Here is a 20,612-nt window from a genome sequence, read left to right as displayed (position 1 = left end):
CAGTTGCCATGGAGGACACTCAGACCAAACCAGCTACCCAAGACCAAAGCCCTGCACCCAGCCCAGCTCCTAGTCCAGCACCTAGTCCAGTGCCTAGCCCGGCACCCAGCCCACTGCTGGAGAGAATTACCTTGCCTGCAGCCAACCACGTGGAGGTATAGTGTTTTGTTAATATTATACTCCTATACAGTTGTACTTTTACTCCAATGTGACCTTCTTCTCTTCTCTTATTTCACTGAAAAACATAAGGTGTGTTTCGAGGCCTGGTGATAAAATGAAAACTGAACCACGTGAATAGTGGCATTAGTTTCTAGGACAAGTTCATATCTTGACTCTCTTTTTTGAAGAATCAGTAGCCTGTAATCTGGTGTGACGTACCTCTGTGTCAACATACTGATAGGGTACAACAGTTAACAAGGGTTTGACATTAAAGAGATAGTAGGGGCGCATAATAATTTCCCAATATATCCTTATGGACTGCATTGACATTTTTTTTAGTGTCACTCCAGGTGAAGTGATTAATGTATATGTTTTTCTTATTTTGATGCCTGAGGTAAAAGTATGTAACCCAGACATGAATAAATTTCTGTATTGAGCTGAATTAAAAATCAGTAATATTATGCGGGTATCAAAATGCATTCAAACGTTTACAGTATTATGATGATTTTTTTCTAAGGTGGAATCCCTGCCATGTTTTTACTTTACCATTCCAGCATCTAAATGTAAACCAGATCCAGGTGGTAGTACGACGCTGCTCCACTCCAAATGTCACAGAGGAGACCACTTATTTTATTCCCCGTAACCCTGTGGTAGATGCTGGCACCAACACAGACCCACCAGTGGTCTGCTGCCCCCTACTTGCCAGATTCTGCCCATGCCCACCAAGAGGCCTCCTGGCTTCTCTCATCACCAAAGGTCAGTTTCTTGTGTGCTTCGAATATTTTAATAAACGCAGCTAAAACACAATCAGAACAAACATGCTGTAAATATTGTTTTTAGAATTCAGATTTTACCCCCATGAAATACTATGGGTCTAACATCATTTTTCCTGTGTCCTCTCCAGTTCTTTTGGCAGCTGTGCTTTTTGGAGTCGTGTGGTCCATCACAGAGGACGAATGTCTTCCAGGGGGAAACCTGTTTGGCATCACTACTCTTTTTCTCTGTGCACTTATTGGTGGCAAACTTGTGGGACTTATCCACCTGCCTAGTCTTCCACCATTTCCCCCACTCCTCGGTAAGGAAGCCATTATTCTTATTTTAGAATTTTTAGTTTTACATGTTTCCACCATGTATCATGTGGTACTACTGACAGACAAGTAAATGTCAATAAACAACAATTAAAATTTTATTTTGTATGGGCAGCCCGGTCAAATATAACCTTCATTGCAAAATATTCACATTTAGTGGCAAATCTACACGGGACACAATACTGATTTACATCAGTGTTATATTAGGTGAAAAATATGACAAAGGAATCCACTGGCTAATTTAATCTTTTTCTTTGATTATAAATCATTGTTGGTTAAAGGGGATTAGCAACACAGTTTTGGATTTTCTGCACAGTGATGCAGCTTTCTTTTCTCAAAGCAAATACAACATGATGTTGCATTGGTTTATGTTTGTATTTCACAAATTTTGTCTGTTTGGTTGTTTTGTTGCCAAGAATAAAAATGCAATAATTTCTCTCGTTTTCGGTTCATGTCAGGGAAATATGCTGCAAATGTTAGTGTTACTCATATAACAGACCTGGCATCTTAGTCACATAATATGTATAAGTCTGAGGTGTCTTGGTCATCCTCAGGTTAAATAAGGCATGATTAATCAATCAAATATTCTGTGTAATTCATTAATCTTATTTACTATGATTGTGCAAAGCCACTAGCTGCACCCTTAACAAGATAAAATGCCAGGAAGCTTGAGCCACTCCTCATTCCCCAGATAACAGACAACCTTGAAAGATTTTGGATTTCACTTTCTTAAACTTCCTGTTTTTATTTATTTATTAATATTTTGTTTTTGTTTGTTTTCTTTTAGGAGCCATTTTTTGCATGGCATTTCCATGCATTATAAGTTAAATTATAGGACATTTGCTCTTGTTTTTGTTCCTTTCTGTTCTTTTTAACATATTTAAACACTTTTGATTCTGACATGAGCAGTCACGTTTTTAGAGCTCTTTAAGTTCTCTCTGTGTTAGTGTTCACAGTCCCACACCGAGTCCCATGGTCTCAGATATCCATTAAGGCACCTTTTGCTTTGAGAAGCAACAGATGATCGTCATTGTTCTTCTGGATCTATGTCTGACATAGATCTAGAGAGTAAACAGGACTGCAGAGCAAAAACAATCACATTTCATCTCTCACATCTTTTGCTGTGTTGCAGGTATGTTGGTGATGGGTGTCCTGCTGAGAAACATCCCAGTTGTAACAGAGGGGGTGTACATTGACTACAGATGGTCTGCTTCTCTCAGGAACATTGCCCTGGCTGTTATCCTGGCCAGGGCTGGACTGGGATTGGATCCATCGGTATGTGGCTTTATCCAGTTGAAAATGAATGTTTAATGATAAACTTTATTTTGAACATAAGTAGGAATAAAATACAAAGGTGAACAAAAGGCAAAGGGTAACCTCAAATTTAAACAGAACACTCCAGAATATTGAAGACAACAAGCCAACTAAATGAGAAAAAGTCACACAATGTACAGCTACCTCATTGTGACTCCTCAACAACACTTGATGTCTGAAAGAGGAAGAAGCCAAGCTGAAAATGTCTTACCCCAATTTTACATGACTAATATATGCAGTCCACTGAATATGATATAATCATTATGGACTAGACTCATTTGGATGTCTTCAAATTGTCTAATTAGTCACAAAAGCTAAAGTGTTGTAGTTTTCATATTTTAGTAGTGTTTCTGAGAAGATACATGTGTCAAGTGTTTTCTATTATAGCTTGAAAAACCTGACAGTGATTGATTATTAGCATCTAATTTATTCAGCCAGTGTTCAGTTTACATTATAGCATGCCATATAGTATGAAAATATACACTGTTCCATATGTTGGTTCTTCATGTCCCATTGAGTAAAAGTCCATTAATTACTGTCCCTAATTATGTGATCATGTTGTCAGGCTCTGAAGAAACTGAAGTCAGTTTGTATACGAGTGGCCGTTGGTCCCTGCATGATCGAGGCTTGCACTGTAGCGCTGGTCTCTCACTTCCTCATGGGTCTGCCCTGGGTGTGGGGCTTCATTCTCGGGTAAATACAACACCACTGACTGCTCATTTCCTGTTTAACAACATGCTGTAATTTTCGGTTTCAGGCAGATATACAGTAGTTCCTTTGAGGAACCTCCACCGGTGCTTTATAGGACAGGTATAATTCACTACATTAAAACACTTAATTTGTTATTTCCTTTTTATCATGTTGACTTTAGTAAAGCTTATCACAGTTAAAAGATTTAGCCTTAGTCCTCATTTAATGAGGATTATTATTTTAACCTTCTGGTTTTAATCTCAAAGCGCCTGGTTTTTGTAATGCTCATTAGAGTTTAGTTTTGATTCAGATTAAATGAAGTGTCCTTTTCTGACATGTCTACAAAATGTTGCATCACTGCATGTCTTCTGTCTTACCTGAGTGTTCAGCTCTGTGCTACTGGAGCAGTTTCCTCTTCTGAAGGAGAAGTCTTAGAAAGAAGACATGATGGATTATGTTAAACTTGTAACATGCACCCTGTTCATGGAAACCTAACTCTATGGGCAAACAAAAGTACAAGAGAAATCCACGTATTGTACTTAAGTTCTTCAGTACTTCAGAATGTATCTTCTTGTTTCTGTCTTTAAGCATATCAGTACTAATATGACTCAAAATTGAGTCACCAGTGAACTTATGGATGTGAAGAAGGTTCAAAGAACCACAGTGTAACATTCAGTGATATCTAGTGGTGAGGTTGCTGATTGCAAACAACCAAATCCCCCTTTAGCACCCCTCTGTTTTCAAACACAAAGCCCACTGACGAAAATGTGAAATGCTATCACAGGCACTATCACATAATCACCATATCGCAAATATTCCAAATACTTGTTTATACTCCATTTACCCGTATCAAAACTTATGGTTAAACTAGCAAAAATTACTTAATTTATCATTATTTGTACATATTTAACAACACTGTGTGACAAACACTCTTTTAGTGACATCATTTCATTACATCTAATTCGTTCCCTATGAGTTCAATGGAGAAATAGAGCACCAGCAATTTAGTATGATTCTGTACCTTGGGAAACAGCAAAGTAATTCATGTTATGCCTTTCAGTGGCTAATTAATGACTCTTTTTCATAGGTGTCATAGGTGTAAATTTATAATTGAATTTAATTAGGCTTATGCTACAGTAGTAGCCTTTAGTTCACAGAAGAGACAATAATATTATTTGCAATTATTTGTATTACAGTTAATCCTCAACTGAAATTTTAGATATCGTGACTGCTCTATATATGCATACATATGCATAATTGCCACAGGCTGACACTGCAGTTGCATTTGGATCAATTGTGCAAATTTACTCTATTGCATGTATCTCTGTAAACTGATACTAAATCTGCCTGTATTTTATGCACTGATCTTTCAGACTAATTCTTAACAACACACTTTACTTATGGAATGACAAGAGAAAGCACTTCACCAGGGCCAATCAGGGCCAATGTGACATTAATTAGCCCCCTAAGGCTCAGTTTGGATCCAGTATGTGCACTGGTGGCCTGTCACCATCTGCATCACTAGTCACTGCCAACACTAGTGTCACTTTCTGAGTCCAACAATAGTTTAAACAGGGAGAAAAATGACTGCTAACAAAATAAAAAGGAATATTCAACAGACTGAAATAATAAGAAGTGCTTACATGTTGTATTAAACCCTGATGATTTCCTTAACATTTTAATTTTGTGGAAATAATTAATAACCAGTGATTCTCATCCAAATCACAGCTTTGTACTGGGGGCTGTGTCTCCAGCAGTGGTGGTTCCCTCTATGCTTCTGCTGCAGAAGGACGGTTATGGCGTGGAGCAGGGAATCCCCACGCTGCTGATGGCCGCAGGCAGCTTTGATGACATTCTTGCCATCACTGGCTTCACCACATGCTTGGGCATGGCCTTCGCCACAGGTAATATAAACTCTAGATTAGGGCACTAGTGACTTCAGATTTTTTCAGATCGACTTATTTGTCAATAAAGTCGAAGTCCAGTCAACTAGTCGTATGATGATGTCATCACATTGACAGCGGAGGAACAACACAGACACACAGCTGTTCAACAATGAGCAACTTGTATTAAAGTTCACTGTAACATTAACAATGTACAGTAAAGAGCAGAATAAAAAGCTGGCAAGACGCAAGCATCAACAGTCCTTCTCAGACATTTTAACCAAACAAAACATAGGCTAACACCTTGAAGTTTCTTTTAAATTTAAGTGAACAACATAAAGTGGGAAAATGTTATGACAGCGGCAGCCGAGGCGCACAGCATGTTAGAGAAAAGGGCACATTGTCTTCATGAAATAAATGAACAGAATAATCCAAACACACTGGCGGTCCAAATTATTTTTCAGTACGGGTCATGCTTACATGGTTCACAGAACATTACTTAGACCATAATTTTTCTAGATCTCAGTCAGTTTAGCAATCCTACTCTGAGTCGTCTTCTTCCTTCAGTCTTGGCCTTGCTCTAGTGATGCCCAGGTCGGGTTTTTTTTTTTTCAACCTGCTTTTGTGGAATTATTTGACACGCCCCCCAAATACAGTAAAATTTTTTGTACATCACTACCTTGTGTTCCATGTTTTCATGTAAAAAGATGAGAGTATTGACATGCACTGAATGAAGGCTCGCACGCTGTTGGGTGATGGAAGGGAGGGAGAATTACACACAACTAGTTGACTCCTCCAAAGTAACACTGACTTGTGCCACAGATGTTGAGGCATCGACAAACCAATTTTTCAGTTAATGCCCTAACCTAGATGAGTCTGCATGAACATCAAGGTGAAGGAAAATAAAATGTGCAGAATCAGTGTAATTTTGCAACACAATACCACCTTATCTGCAGGGGAATGGTATCCTGGAGAGGAAACTGCAGTGTAGGCCAAAAACACAGAACATTTGACTGGGATCTGTAGTTTGTGGTGATCTCAGCAGAGGGTGTGTGTGCGCTGGTTTGTTCGTCTGTATAGAGCCACAGTGTAGTCCACTTTACCATGTTTTATAACCTTTGCTGTCTGGAATCATTTATGTATTGCCAAAAGTAGTTGTTTTGTGAACCTTTAGGACAGTGTTTTTCAACCTTTGGGTCAGGACCCCACATGGGGTCACCTGGAATTCAAGTGGGGTCGCCCTAAATTTCTAGTAATTGATAAAAATAAAAACTGACGAATAAAAAATTTATGGTGAGTTGAGAGAGACAGTCACAATACATAAAAGACATAACACACTGTGAAGCTGAAACTGAAGCACTGTGGTACTGTTTATCTGTCACATATTTATTGTGGTCAGTTTAAGATGTTGCAACTCTTTCATAATTCATAATTTGAGTTCTTGTTTGTTCAGTATTAATTGTCAGCCTTGTAAATCCAAGCTGGACTGACTGCACATATCCTGACCAAGGAAAATAAAATTCTCACTTTGTGTAGTAATCTACGCCTGGCTTTTCTGCCTCTGTCCATAATATACATTATATAGACTAAATGTCATCTAAAATTAACATTTATTTGCAACGTAGTGTAGCAAACTATTAGACAGACAGACAGACAGACAGACAGACAGACAGACAGATAGACAGATAGATAGATAGATAGATAGATAGATAGATAGATAGATAGATAGATAGATAGATAGATAGATAGATAGATAGATAGATAGATAGATAGATAGATAGATAGATTTACTTTATTAATCCCCAAGGGGAAATTCAAAAATACAAAATACGGTCACCGCTCCACAAAAACAGTCATACCACATTAACAAGCAATAAATAAATAAATGCAGAGTGTAAGTAGCTAAGAATAAATTAAATTAAAAAGAAAGATGTTTTTGATTACATGATCAAAAACAAATTAATTTTAGCAAAAAAAGTATGAAAGTAAAAGTCTCTGTTTTGAATGTCTGGGGTCGCCAGAAATTTGTGATGTTAAAATGGGGTCACGAGCCAAAAAAGGTTGGGAACCACTGCTTTAGGATATTTGTTACTTCAGCTGACATAAGTTGACTATCTCTTTGCACTTCTGATTCCACCAGGCTCCACCTGGTACAACCTGCTCAGAGGTGTACTGGAGGTGGCCGGGGGCATGGTTGCTGGTATTCTTCTTGGATTCCTCATCCAGTATTTCCCTAGTACTGACCAGGTAGGCAGGTTGTTCCCGACTCATCCATCCACTACTTCACACCACAGCCAGTGTATTAAAAAAGCGAGAAATATCCCTCTTCTGATTTAAAAAATTACTCTTTGAGGAGAGCATTTAGAGATATTTAACAGTTTTAATATGACTTTTAAGCATTATTATGATGCAAGATTATTCAAAACACAGCTGAGGAAAATAGTTTTCAGAAACCTTCAAATATTATCATTAACTATTTGCAGTAAAAATGCCTTTTTTTCTTTTAAAAGGTGTGGCTGCATAAGACAGACACAAACAAATGGAAATGTTGGGGTTTTTTTTGTTGTTGTTTATTGTTAACAAGAAAAAAAAAAAACTAAATTCTTGACAGTTTCAACATACCATGCTCTGTATGTTTGTCATTTTCTTGCTGAAACATCTAGTTTTGACCCTGATGGAACAGTGTATATGCAGAAGGGAGCATGTGGGTATGGAGAATGGAACAATACTTGGCAGAGTTCAATGAATCAAGAGTGATTCTTAATGCAATATATCACAAATGCATGGGGGAGGACAAAAACCTTTTTCTATCACTGTATGACTAAAGTTACTCAGGTGTTGTAAACCATTTTAAATACCTTTTAAGGCTCCACCCTCTTGAGTTATAAAGAAACTCTTCAGTAAAAATCACTGAATCATAAACAAGCGTGTCTGATGAAATGTCAAAACTGAATCGGATATGACATAAGTAGTAGCTCATATGTTTTGCCTCCATTCAGACATTTCATATATGCTGTAATCATTGTTTTTCCATTTTGTCTAGAAACACTTGGTGATGAAGCGATCGTTTTTGGTGCTGGGTCTGTCCATCTTTGCTGTGTTCGGCAGTGGGGTGGCAGGTTTTCCTGGGTCTGGAGGCCTCTGCACTCTGGTGTTGGCATTCATTGCAGGTGTCGGCTGGGGGCGAGAAAAGGTAACAACACATCCATGCACAATCTGCAATGAATACCATGTAGTTTACAACATATGTAAATCAGATGTTTTGAGAGGGTTAACATGGAAATTTGAAAAGAATACTGCACAAGGAAAAAGGCCTGTTCATCAGAATTAACACGTCACGTTTCTGTGTCTTCAGGCTCGTGTGGAGGAAGTGGTGGGGTGGGTGTGGGACATATTTCAGCCTCTACTTTTCGGACTTATAGGAGCAGAGATTCGGATCTCGCAGTTGGAGGGACACACAGTCGGTGAGAACACAGACACAGTAATACAATAAAACATACAGTCGGAGAGCTGTGAGAGATTCAAATGTGACTCTGCAGATGTAAATATATTTGCATGACCAAAAAAGAACCTCCATAGCAGTTTTATCTCTTTATCTGAGTCCTGTGTTGATAGTACTCAAAGAGTGTACTCGCAAAATATTTCCAGTGTGAACACCATAAAAAACTAACTAGTTTTATTTACAGTGCTAATATGCTTTCCTATTTGTGCATTACTCTTGGCTTTCTGTCTGTTTCAGGCCTGGGTGTAGCATCTCTGCTCATTGCACTGGCAGTTCGAATGCTGTTCACTTTCGTGTGTGTGCTGTGGGCAGGCTTTAACTTGAGAGAAAAAGTGTTCATCGCACTAGCATGGATGCCCAAAGCCACTGTGCAGGTATGTCAAAGAGCTGTGTACTTCATTTTAATGGGTTGTTTTTCATTAGTGCTCAATTTAGTGAGTGAATTTAAAGGTAGGGAGGAAGATCCTACAAAAACGGTTCGCGCAAGTTACATTTAGAAAATACACAATTTAAAAATCCTAACCCTTTTCTTCAGACTTCCCCCGAAGCCACGCCTTCAGAGTACCGGAACATGCAATGTTTGTTCCCGAGGGTTCACTCGTGGTGTGCTGGGGGGGGGCAATTAGTGCGCATTACTAATTACTCGTCTCCCGCTCCTGAATCTTCGCTAACTTTCATTTGAGGGGGCCTATTATATATGGTGCTGATTTTTTTGGATGAAATGGATGGTGTGGTGGCGCTGCACCTCAGCAAAACCTTACCAGTGGAAATGCTGATTTCACTATTATGTTTGTTGGCAGAACAGCCCCAGTTCATACCTATCTGGCTAACGTTACATCCTCCAGTGATTTAGGTTTGTGACCAAACAGCTTTCCGGTGAACTTTCCATCCTAATATAGAGCTAATATAGCCAAGCTCTGGCTCTAGCTTCATTTCCTGTACAAGTGCTCGAAGCCTCTAAACAAGCAATTCATGCACGAAGAGGGGTTCCCAATGGGGGGGGCAAATGGCAGTTGAGTTTGATAGACATATCACTATTCAATCATTTCGATGGGCCGGTTAAAATGATTGGATGGTGTTTTTTCAGTCCTGTCTGTTCCACAAGTGACTACATTTTTTTTTTTAATTTTTGTGTTAGAACATTTAATTAATCAGTTGCACTTTGGGTGTGCAGGGGATTTTAAGCAATATCGTAAAAAATGCTCTAGGAAAACATCTCCTACCCCACCTTTAAGGAGTATTTCTGCTGATAAAGATCAGATAAAGCACTGCTCAACCTGTTCTTCCTCCTCAGGCAGCTATTGGCTCCACAGCCTTGGACATGGCCAGGACAAGGGAGGACACAGAGCTGCAGAAGTATGGCATGGATGTTCTGACTGTGGCTGTGCTGGCCATCCTTCTCACAGCCCCTGTCGGAGCTCTTCTCATAGGACTCACCGGCCCTCGCCTCTTGCAGAAACCGAAGAGCTCTGCCTGTGGTGAGCGAGTCAAACCCAATTTATCATCATTTTTTTTAGGTAGGTAAAGTCCTACATTCAACATTTCAATTCAGCTCAACACCCCCTGTCCAGCCTGTAGTTGTGCTGAAGCAGCAGATATCCTTTCCTGCAGCCCTTTAACCTTAGGTGGATCTAAGGTGTAGATGTTCATAGTGTTGTATTGGCTGTGTTTACCCTGCTGTTCACCAGCTTTATGTCTCTTCCCTCTAGACAGCTGTGGCACTGTAGCTGTTAACTGAAAGCTGGACTTGCTTATACACTCTACATTGTTTCACATGTTCTGAGGTTGTTTAAAACTGAAGACCTTCCTATATCTTTCTCAGGTACCGCAGCAGGAGGTGAAGATGACGAAGAAACTCCTGTCACCTATGAAAGCACTCTCTGACATTACCAGTCTTCATTCAGCAAATGAGGACATTTAAAGAGACTTCCCATATGATTTCACACCTCCAGCTTCCTTTTAGCCACCAAGTGGCCCCTCTTTGTCTCTATCTGCTGGTCAGCTCCTGATGTTTGCCATCCTGCAGAAACACAGGATTCACTCTATTTATAGCCTTGGGCTCCAAACAAATGACCCACATCCGAGTGTCTGCACGGTATTATCAGTGCACAACAGGTGGTTTTGTTTCTGGTCCCAGATGGAGGAAGTATTTATCATACCGTACCATAAGGCATGAACAGTTTACATTTTTGTAAAGGTGGTTATTGTTTTCTGCCTGTGGTACTTACTGAACCAGCTATTAGTCTGTTTATTTGTATGGCTGAATAAGGTACTGTCTTTGGTCTTCAAATAGTGGTTATACTGTATTTTTTTTTGTTTTTTTTGTTTGTTTTTTTTTTTTTTGGGGGGGGGGGGTACCTAATTGAATGTACTGACAGTAGCCATATTGTGTTATTTTAAACTAGTCTCCACATTTGACATTTAAGACTTTAGTTTTCTGCACTCAATGCTTTATTTTTACATCTGTGTGTTTGTGTGTGAGATGTTTCATTAAATTATGTGTTAGCTGTGTGATGGCAAAGGTTTGTGTAGTTTACAAAACTCAGAAGATACAAGAATGATCCACAACACTTTCCATTTGGTTCATACACAATGCTGCTAAAACTCATGTATTTGATGTGCACTACTGTCCTACACTTTTAATGCTACGACTACTCAACAACAGTCACGCTCATGTTTTAAATACCCACATTTCATGATATTCTTCAGTTTGATTATGAAAGAAATGAAATAGCTTTGTTATATATTTGATTTTTTTTTTTATTACCGAAGTATGCAGTGTAACTTAAGATGTTTTAATTTGTTTTTAAATGGCCTCATTGAAAAGGTTTTTATGTGTTTTTAGGAACTATTTATGATACATTTCCAGAACTGAGCATTAGTTTTTTTACCAGATATTCTTTGAACAATAAATGGACAAAACTGAACAAGAACTTTCTGTCACATTCTGTATATATACTAGAAAGTATAAATTACTATTCTGCACTATGTTTTGACAGTTTGATTATATGTATGTCAAGATTATGCTGTATTTCATTGCCTTAAAAGTTGTAGTTTGAGAAATTATTTCTAAAATTATACAGCTGAGCACAGATGGCTGCAAAAATGAGGAACTTGCCAAATCTAGTATCACGCAGGTTACATTTGTGCAGATAATCCTAAATCTTTGTTTAAATCAGCTAGATTGAAAATTATTTGTATATGTGCTAAATTCCTTAAGACCCAACATATGCATAACCTTAAATCGGGTAAAAAGCTATTTTTATTTATTTATTTATTTTTTCCTGGCAGCATAGAGGTACTTTACATGCTGATAGTTCTTGTTTATTTTGAGGATATGTTTGTTGACATGCCGTAAACTAATCCCTCCTGTAGAATGTGTGAATGTGGATGCAAGTTTTCCAAGAAGAAATAAGCCAAACATATTTGCAAAGTGATGTTGTGTATTCAGCTTCCATGTCATTCAATAATATTTCAACTTAAGGTCACAAGAAGAGTTCCCAGGTCACAAAAATAAAGGAGAGGAGGGAATGAAGGTGCAATTCTGTTGAAACAACTACCAGGTTGAACATCTTGACTTTTTTTTTTTTTTTTTTACATTTAATATCATAATTCACATGATTCATGAAAACATACCTGAAAATATAAACCATGTATACATAAAATATCAATGAATATAAAGAGTTAAACTCAATGGGCAGGAGGTAAACTATACACAACCTTTCTGACAAGACAGACACTGAGAGAAACAATAGACACTAATGTTGTGTAATTTACTATCTGAAACCTAAGAGCTGCAAGGTTTAGATAACTGGAAATGTCTCAACAGTTCAGTGACTTGAAATGTTTGAAGAAAACAGCTGGAAAAAAAAAATTGTAAAACTCAACTGCTTTTAAAGTCAAAAGCAATACACAAAATACAGTATGTCTGATGAATAATAAGTAGCCTCCCATACGCAAAATAACTTATAAGGGAATATATCACCTCCGAAATGCAAGGTAATGTTTGGCACAGAAAATCCCAAGGCGAACGAAAGCTAAAAACGGTTGGCTGTTAAATAATACTAATAGGACACCAAAGAATAATCCAATTAAATAAAGTTTGGATCACGCATTGAATTGGTATTTAGCATTTCGTTATAACAAACTAGTTCACTAGAAAACATCCTTTCTTTCCCCATGATGTGTTCAGAACTCCTTATAAAGTCACTGCAGTAATGTTTCAAGTGTTTCCCTTAAAGTGGTCCCAATGATGTGTATCTAATTCCAAAAGACAGAGACGTGGCAAAAATGGATTTGACATTTACACAGAAAAAGGTTGGTAAGTAACAAAAGCAGACAATGAACAAAAAGGCATAGAAAATCAAAAATAAAACTTCCCAAACTGCACAAAAAAAGACACATCCACATGTCTGATAAAGAGATGAGCATGTCACTAAGGCAAAACCATGACCCTTTCTCGTCAAAAGAAGTCATAAATGTGAAGGCTGTGAGGAGGTGAGAGGAAAACTCCCATCAGCGGTCGATTATAGGATCTTCTTTTTGAGTATGAGCGGTCCCACGTTGTCTCCAGTCAGCTCATTGTGCTTTATGTGCGACTTGTCACAAACAGGAAACTAAAAACAGGAAATAACTTTACATTAGCTGATCAGTAAAATACAAAACACTAATGTCTCCCTCATCCTCGCACAAAATTGGAAAAAAAGAAGCATTATTACCTTTAGTAAGAAATGAAAATGGTAATATTAGAAAAGCATTTGGTCAAAGAATTTTCCATTAAAGGAGTCATATTTTACTAAACCCACTTTTATTAGTCTTTGGTACATTTATTTGTGTATTTGGACCCTAACAGTTCAAAAAGTTGGAATTTGAACTCTCCAGGTGCTGCAAAGCTATCTTTATATTCATTTTGGAAAAAATCGAGTGGATTTCTACAACCCGTTTGAATTCCTGCTTAATTTGTTACGTTTATAACTAGTTACGTCACGACATTTGCACATATAAGGTCAAGACTTCTGACGAACATTTCTCAGAAAACGACATAATTGTTTGTCAGCAGCAGTGGTTAGGTCTATACTGAAAATATGTCCAAACTTCGAGCCAATTACCTAAAATGTTCATTTGTTGGTTGAATGGGACAGAGCAGCACAGCCAACAACCTGGAGGGGGTGGGGCGTAAAGTGGCTCATGTGCATTTTAAAGGGCCAGTGCTCAAAACGACCTTTCTGGTGTCATTAATCAGAAATAGGGTTGAAGATGGACCTGTGGAGTTGAATTAATGAAGAATTCAGACCCAAGCATAGCATTTACAGTTGATGTAGACCACAGGGAAATGTTTTAAAATGCATAATTCCATTTTTAAAAAAAAGCAAAATATCACTCCTTTAACTTACCGTTTTGGAGCGCCAGCAGCGGCAGTAACACACATTTGTACAGTTCAGATCCTCAATGTCTATCTCATTGACCACTTTGGGGTTTTCCTTCTGGATCTTCAGGTTGATCAGGCAGTCTCTCTGCTTCTTCCTTGTAGGCATGAACGGCCGAACAGTCAGAAAACCCAGCAAACCCAGGATACCCAGGAGAGGCAGCAACCGAAGCCAGTCAGACACTGCAGAGACATTATACACAGCAACGAAGACAGGGGAGTTTGCAAAGTTGTATTTACATTCTACACAATTGGACATAAATGCACCACACATATCTTTGTGATGCATTCAAAACAGTGCTATACGAAATTACTTTACTACATAACCTTAATTTATGACAGTGTCAAAGCCTCCACTAAATTTTACTGAAAAGGACAATAGTTTGTGTTTTAGAATTTTGCTTGCAGACTTTTTTGTTTCACTTGGTTCTTTTTGTAGCCTTACTGAAAGTTCATTCATCATTCCTTCTCGAAACCCGCTTTATCCTCACAAGGGTCACGGGGGGGCGCTGGAGCCTCTTCCAGCTACTTTCAGGAAATGTTGATACTGGCACAAGGAACAAATGATTAAATTTTGGTGGTGATGGGGGGGACAGGACTGATCTGCCTTGGTGGAGGTCTGCGGTTTCTGAGTGCTTTTCTAGTTGAATATTATTTCTTTGTTATGATCTTCACTCTGTGTTGACTCAAGTGGAACTGAGACTATTTTAACCAAAACCAATGTGGTTTGCAGTTCTTTCCTTGCATGTCTGGTGTATGCATAAAAATATTCATATCCCATTTGTTTTTCTGTTTTTTTATGTTTAAAGAATATTTTTTCAATTTAAACCGCAGGAAAAATCATTTGTACAGTGAGGCTCAGTCTGTTACCACACATAGATCAAACTGAGTTCAGTGCATGCAACGGCAGCTGATTGAAAATTGATCACACGTGGTTTTTGTTCTCATTTAAAGCCGGATGTAATACACATGCAACCCCTTGGCTCTGTGGAGACAAATAATGTTTGCATTTGTGCATGCCTCGTGAGGACCTTTTTTGCATTAACAAGTCACTGCATAGAAAGGACCTTCTGTTGCTCCAGTCAATTCACCTGTTTATAGATGTTGAAACTTATTTTGTTAGGCAAACGTGAAACACCTCAGAAAAGAGAATGTTTAATTCTTGTTCTGTCTTCAAAAGGTATCACTTTGCATGTGATCATACCTGTAGTCAAACTTCTGTACCTGTATATAACTCTGCCGTTACATTATTCTCTCATCTCCTAAACCACAGTTTTGGTCAAATAGTTTTTTTGTTTTTTGTTTCAACAGTTCCAAGCCCTCGATACAATATATTCAGCTTGGTAAATCCATGTTAAAGTGGCGTATCAGTTTGCTGCAAGTGCCATCACGTAAAACAGGGTGTGTCAGATACCTTTTGGTTAATATTAGGAATGGAAAATTTAATTAGCTTATGACGTTGAATAATCAAGCCAAGTCCATTAGTCATCACATCATTTTGAGACACTTTCATGTTTAACATCTGCAACGCAGCACCTGAGGAGAAACTGCAATATAAACATAAGTTCCAAGTTTCTATGAAGTATAACAAACATTTTGTCCCATCCCTACCTAAACACCTACCTAAACCTAAACAAAGTCAACTATGCTTACCGTTTTGACTAATCAATTAGTCATGCACATTCCCCTGTTAATATATATTTCACATAACCAACAAAGATTTGTGGCACAAGTTGTGAATGTGAAAAATACCTAATTAGCAAACAACCCACTATGTAGACAGATGTAGGGGCTCCACCCACATGGAAGGAGATGACTGCATCTAGATTTCCCACAGGTACCAGAGGAGATGCAGCACTGAGCCCAAAAAAGCCCTTTGGAATTACCCATCATAGTGTTCTCGATATGGAGATGGCAGAGCAGGGATTAAGCGTTATGTAATTTTACAGTTTTCTACGGGTAAAACCAAATTCCTAGAACTTTTGATAGTGCTCTAAGCTCTTATGGCAATGAAAGTAAATTCAATTACAAAAAAAAAAAAAAAAAAAAAAAAGATTTGGATGCCTAATGGGACATTGCTAATCCTTAATCTCTTTAAGGAATTATATTTAAGAGGTGAAAAGGCATCACATGGAGTGGATCCTTCATCCTCTAACTTTCCAATTTCCTGAGAACTCTGCCCAAGGAATCAATAAAGTTCTATCCAATCTAATCTACCACTACACTACAAAACTACCAAAACTACAAAAAGACCTGAAACTGAAGGATCTGGTTTCGTTGGACACTTTTATGAGGATGTTGTATGACTTAGAGAGGGAGATATCTGGCTGCAGATGTTTTACCTGACGCACTTTTGTCTACATTTCATGAGCACTTTTGGCAGAGTTGACTTTGGAAGGTTTGACTTGTCTAGGTGCTTTTTGTGTATTCGTTTTATGTATGAAAGTCTGTCTGTAACTATTTAATGTACTGCTGCCTGTCTTAGCCAGGACACTCTTGAAAAAGAGATTCTTAATCTCAGTGAGGTTTTCCTGGTTAAATAAAGGTAAAATAAAATTTAAAAAAAAATCTAATCTAATCTTGATTGGTTAAATTGCTAATTCATGTAAGATCATCAGATAAATGAATCTTCACATGTCATACTGGTAAGACTGTCATAGTTCACACACCATATGAAACACAGTTAAACAAGTCAAGCTAAACAAGTTGAACAGTTTTAATATTTGGTTTTCAACACCTCTACTCACATAAAACCATCCTTAAAATGTCACCTTAATGTCTAGAGCCTATCAAAACTTTGCCCCTTTTGTCAGTTGTGTGATAGGTAAATAAATTATCCCTCAACTGTGGGTAGAGCTCAGTGCAGAACACAGTTTCTCAACCTTGTATTTATGACTTTGGGTTATTTGATTTGCAAACAGGGGCTGCAGGATTTAAACCGAGTGACATTTACTTGATCTCTACACAGATCTGGACATATAAAACCAAAAGTTCTTACATTTGCAGTGCTTGAAAATTTCCATTGCATTGCTCATTTCTTTCATTTCTAGGGATGGTAAAGTGATTATGCTTTGGTACCTGTCACACAAAAAAGCCACCAATGGTTCTGATTTTTCACTTTTTTTTTTTTTTTTTTTTAGAAATATCTGAATGCAAGCAAAAATATTAACCTATTAAAAAAAAAAAAAAAAAAAAAAAAAAACATTGCCTAAATAACATGACTCACTTTGCATTTTTATGGACTCAACATAAGACATCAACAATTATCACTGAGAGTATGTTTTAGCATTGCATACTTTTAGGAGGGTGACTGTCCTGCCTGTACATCACCTGACTAGGATGACAGATGGTAATTTCCAAAGCTATCATATTCCAATTGTTAAGATTAGTAAGATATTGACTTGCAGAGCAGGTGCCCCTTTTGTTAGTTGTGTGATAGGTAAATAAATTATCCCTCAACTGTGGGTAGAGCTCAGTGCAGAACACAGTTTCTCAGCCTTGTATTTATGACATTGGGTCATTTGATTTGCAGACAGGGGCTGCAGGATTTAAACCGAGTGACATTTGCTTGATCTCTACACAGATCTGGACGTATAAAACCAAAAGTTCTTACATTTGCAGTGCTTGAAAATTTCCATTGCATTACTCATTTCTTTCATTTGAAGGGATGGTAAAGTGATTATGCTTTGGTATCTGTCACACAAAAAAGCCACCAACGGTTCTGATTTTTCACTTTTTTTCTTTTTTTTTTAAAGAAATATCTGAATGCAAGCAAAAATATTAACCTATTTTAAAAAAAACATTGCCTAATTAACCTGTTGACTCACTTTGCATTTTTATGGACTCAACATAAGACATCAACAATTATCACTGAGAGTCTGTTTTAGCATTGCATACTTTTAGGAGGGTGACTGTCCTGCCTGTACATCACCTGACTGGGATGACAGAGGGTAATTTCCAAAGCTATCATATTCCAATTGTTAAGATTAGTAAGATATTGACTTGCAGAGCAGGTGCCAGGCTGTAGCTGAGGAAACTCCTGTCACTGTGTGGTTAAGGTCATGACTATAGCAGCACTTGAACACACAGACACACTTTCAAAATGCAGTAAGGTCATCAGTCTGACTCAAAACAGGATGACCAACACTTTATGAGCCCTCAAACACTTCATAACATAAAGCAGGGTTACTGAAATAAGAGTTAAACACAGCTCAGTTGCAGGTTTGATGCTAGCTCTGGTGTTCACAAGTGTCCCCGATGAGTTCACAAGTCACCTCAAAAGACACTCACAAGTCTAAATAAATTACCTGTTAAACGTATAAAACCGCTCAGCGACTCCGGTACCGGAAGCTTCTTGAGATACGCTGGAAGCTGGACTTTAATTATCCTGGCAATTAACTCTAAAACCATCTTGGACTGCTCTATGGACAGTTTTTGTGTTTGACTTGTTTAGTTCCTGTGCGTCGTTTATATCACTGCGTTCTTTCCGCAACGCAGCCTACCACCGGTACGTAAATTCCTCACGTTACAATGTACAAAACTGAGGAAAATAAGCGTAGAAGGTTCTGTGAATACACACTACAATGACCAGTGACGCTAGATAATTCAGCCAATCAGCGCACGAGGAGTTGGTGGCTTCTGATTGGACAGCTTAAATTCACGTGAACCAGCGCCGCCGGCGTCAACGTCGAGGTGGTTTTAATACCTCATGTAATCCTGAAGAATAAACATATATATTGGTAATATCTGTCCTTTATTGAGTGATAAAGCCACTAAACAATGTATTAGAGAAATTATTCCAAGAGATATTGTTTCCAAACCTGCAGCTGTTTTTTATTGGAATAATATTTACTATGACATAGACTGGAAAAACACTTGGATCCTGTCAAAGAAATGTATTATTACTAATAAGGTATGAGAAGTTACTTTTAAATTGATCCATAGATGTTATCCAGTGAAGACCTATATGATTAAATATAAAAGAAATATTGATACTCTTTGTTCTTTTTGCAGCAATGCAGAGGAAACAATATGTCATTTATTTTAGGATTGCACCTACACACATATATTTTGGATTGATTAAAATAATTTTATAAACACAAAAATTTACTCTTCGTGTAAATTGAACTTTCAACACATTTTATTTGGCCTATCACACATTGATAAAATAACTCCAGAAAAAAGATATATTATCGACCTTTTGATTATTTTTGCCAAATTTCACATTCATTGCTCCAAATTTGCACATCAAAGCAAATTACTGAAAAAGAAAACATTCTCTGTTGTCAAATCCATTTTATCAATGTAACTCGATTAATTAAAAAAATAAAAAGTAGAGTGTAGATGCCTCTGAGCAGGCAGATAGACTCATGTGCTGTGTAGTGAAATTTGCATTAATATTATTTGCAGAAGAATGTATACATATATTATTTATATTACATATAGCAGGTAATACTGATTCATCATAGACTGAAGATCTTTAGAAATACATATATCTTTATGAAGTGTATGGTGGTAGATATTGTATCTGCACTGAAAAAAATACCTGTTAACTGTATAAATCCACCCAACATCTCTGGAGCTGCATTGTAAAAATAATTATCACTTATACTTGAGTTTATCTCTCTGGGGTGAAAAATGAACTCTAATGGTGCATAAATACAGATATCCCAGAAAAGGTTTTTTATTTGTACAGATTGTGACACAATGTCCGGAAGTCATACACTCACCCAGGCCACCTCTACTTATTATTACCACTACTCATATGCTAAACACATATGCTCACACATACACAAGTGCACACACACACAGACACACACACACACATACACACACACACACACACACACACAAACACACGCACACACACACACAAACACACATACACATATACATGCACATACACATAAACACACACACATACACAATATGGGCTAAGTAATCACCAAAGCTCATTATTCTATATAGACTGACATTCATGCAAAACAATAATCCACCAGTCTAGTGCTTTACCCTGTCCTCTTCAAAATGTGCCCCTCAGTGCAACAGTACAACAGGACTCCTATATCAATGATTTGGTATTATATTGACCCAAACATGACACATGATTACATAATAAAAACTGACTACTGACATTTTGAGCAATTGCCACGATTGATCCAGACCTTTTTTTCAGGCTGTTGTGGGCAACCTTCACCAAGTATAGTATGAACATGAAACAGTTTAGTTTGTTGATATCATAAATAATCTTACATAAAAACACTAATGTAATATCTATGTACTTTTCTCACAAACTGCTCAGACACTTTTGTAAAATTCTTCATACATGTTCCAACTTGATTCTCTAAGTACAATTATGAATGATGTGGTTGACGCGCCCTCTAGTGTTGGGATATGTTTACGTCTCACGCTCTGAAGAACTTCACTACCCAGTATACTTTGCGAGCCCCATTCGGTCTACTATTTCGCCTACATAACTAGAAACCAATTCATGTCCTAAATTCATGAATCGTTATTATCACTAATGTAGGACACATAACTATTTTATAGTT

General features: G+C 37.6%; 2 protein-coding genes across 3 annotated transcripts; one reads left to right on the top strand and one right to left on the bottom strand.

The window, feature by feature from the left end:
* Positions 1-8: 8 nt before the first annotated feature.
* On the top strand, positions 9-11,186 carry LOC115422646 (sodium/hydrogen exchanger 9B2). 2 transcript variants are annotated; one of them, XM_030139096.1, is made up of 12 exons: positions 9-155; positions 714-915; positions 1,064-1,234; positions 2,380-2,522; positions 3,127-3,254; positions 4,980-5,155; positions 7,275-7,381; positions 8,178-8,327; positions 8,490-8,598; positions 8,874-9,010; positions 9,931-10,114; positions 10,459-11,186. In XM_030139096.1, exons 1-12 carry the CDS (start codon positions 9-11, stop codon positions 10,518-10,520), a joined length of 1,716 nt encoding a protein of 571 aa, XP_029994956.1. In that variant the 3' UTR covers positions 10,521-11,186. The 2 variants fall into 2 exon arrangements, with proteins under 2 accessions (XP_029994956.1, XP_029994948.1); XM_030139088.1 differs by having other exon boundaries at positions 9,931-10,153.
* On the bottom strand, positions 10,982-18,549 carry cisd2 (CDGSH iron sulfur domain 2). Its single transcript, XM_030139121.1, has 3 exons — positions 18,369-18,549; positions 14,030-14,244; positions 10,982-13,252 (listed from the first exon to the last, which is right to left on the bottom strand). The coding sequence occupies exons 1-3, from the start codon at positions 18,469-18,471 to the stop codon at positions 13,163-13,165; spliced, it is 408 nt and encodes a 135-aa protein (XP_029994981.1). The 5' UTR covers positions 18,472-18,549; the 3' UTR covers positions 10,982-13,162.
* Positions 18,550-20,612: the final 2,063 nt, after the last annotated feature.

This window comes from Sphaeramia orbicularis, chromosome 1, assembly GCF_902148855.1.
Source record: "Sphaeramia orbicularis chromosome 1, fSphaOr1.1, whole genome shotgun sequence".
NCBI lineage: Eukaryota > Metazoa > Chordata > Actinopteri > Kurtiformes > Apogonidae > Sphaeramia > Sphaeramia orbicularis.
The sequence above is the reverse complement of the archived record's forward strand: the minus strand, read 5'-3'. Positions and strand labels throughout refer to the sequence as shown.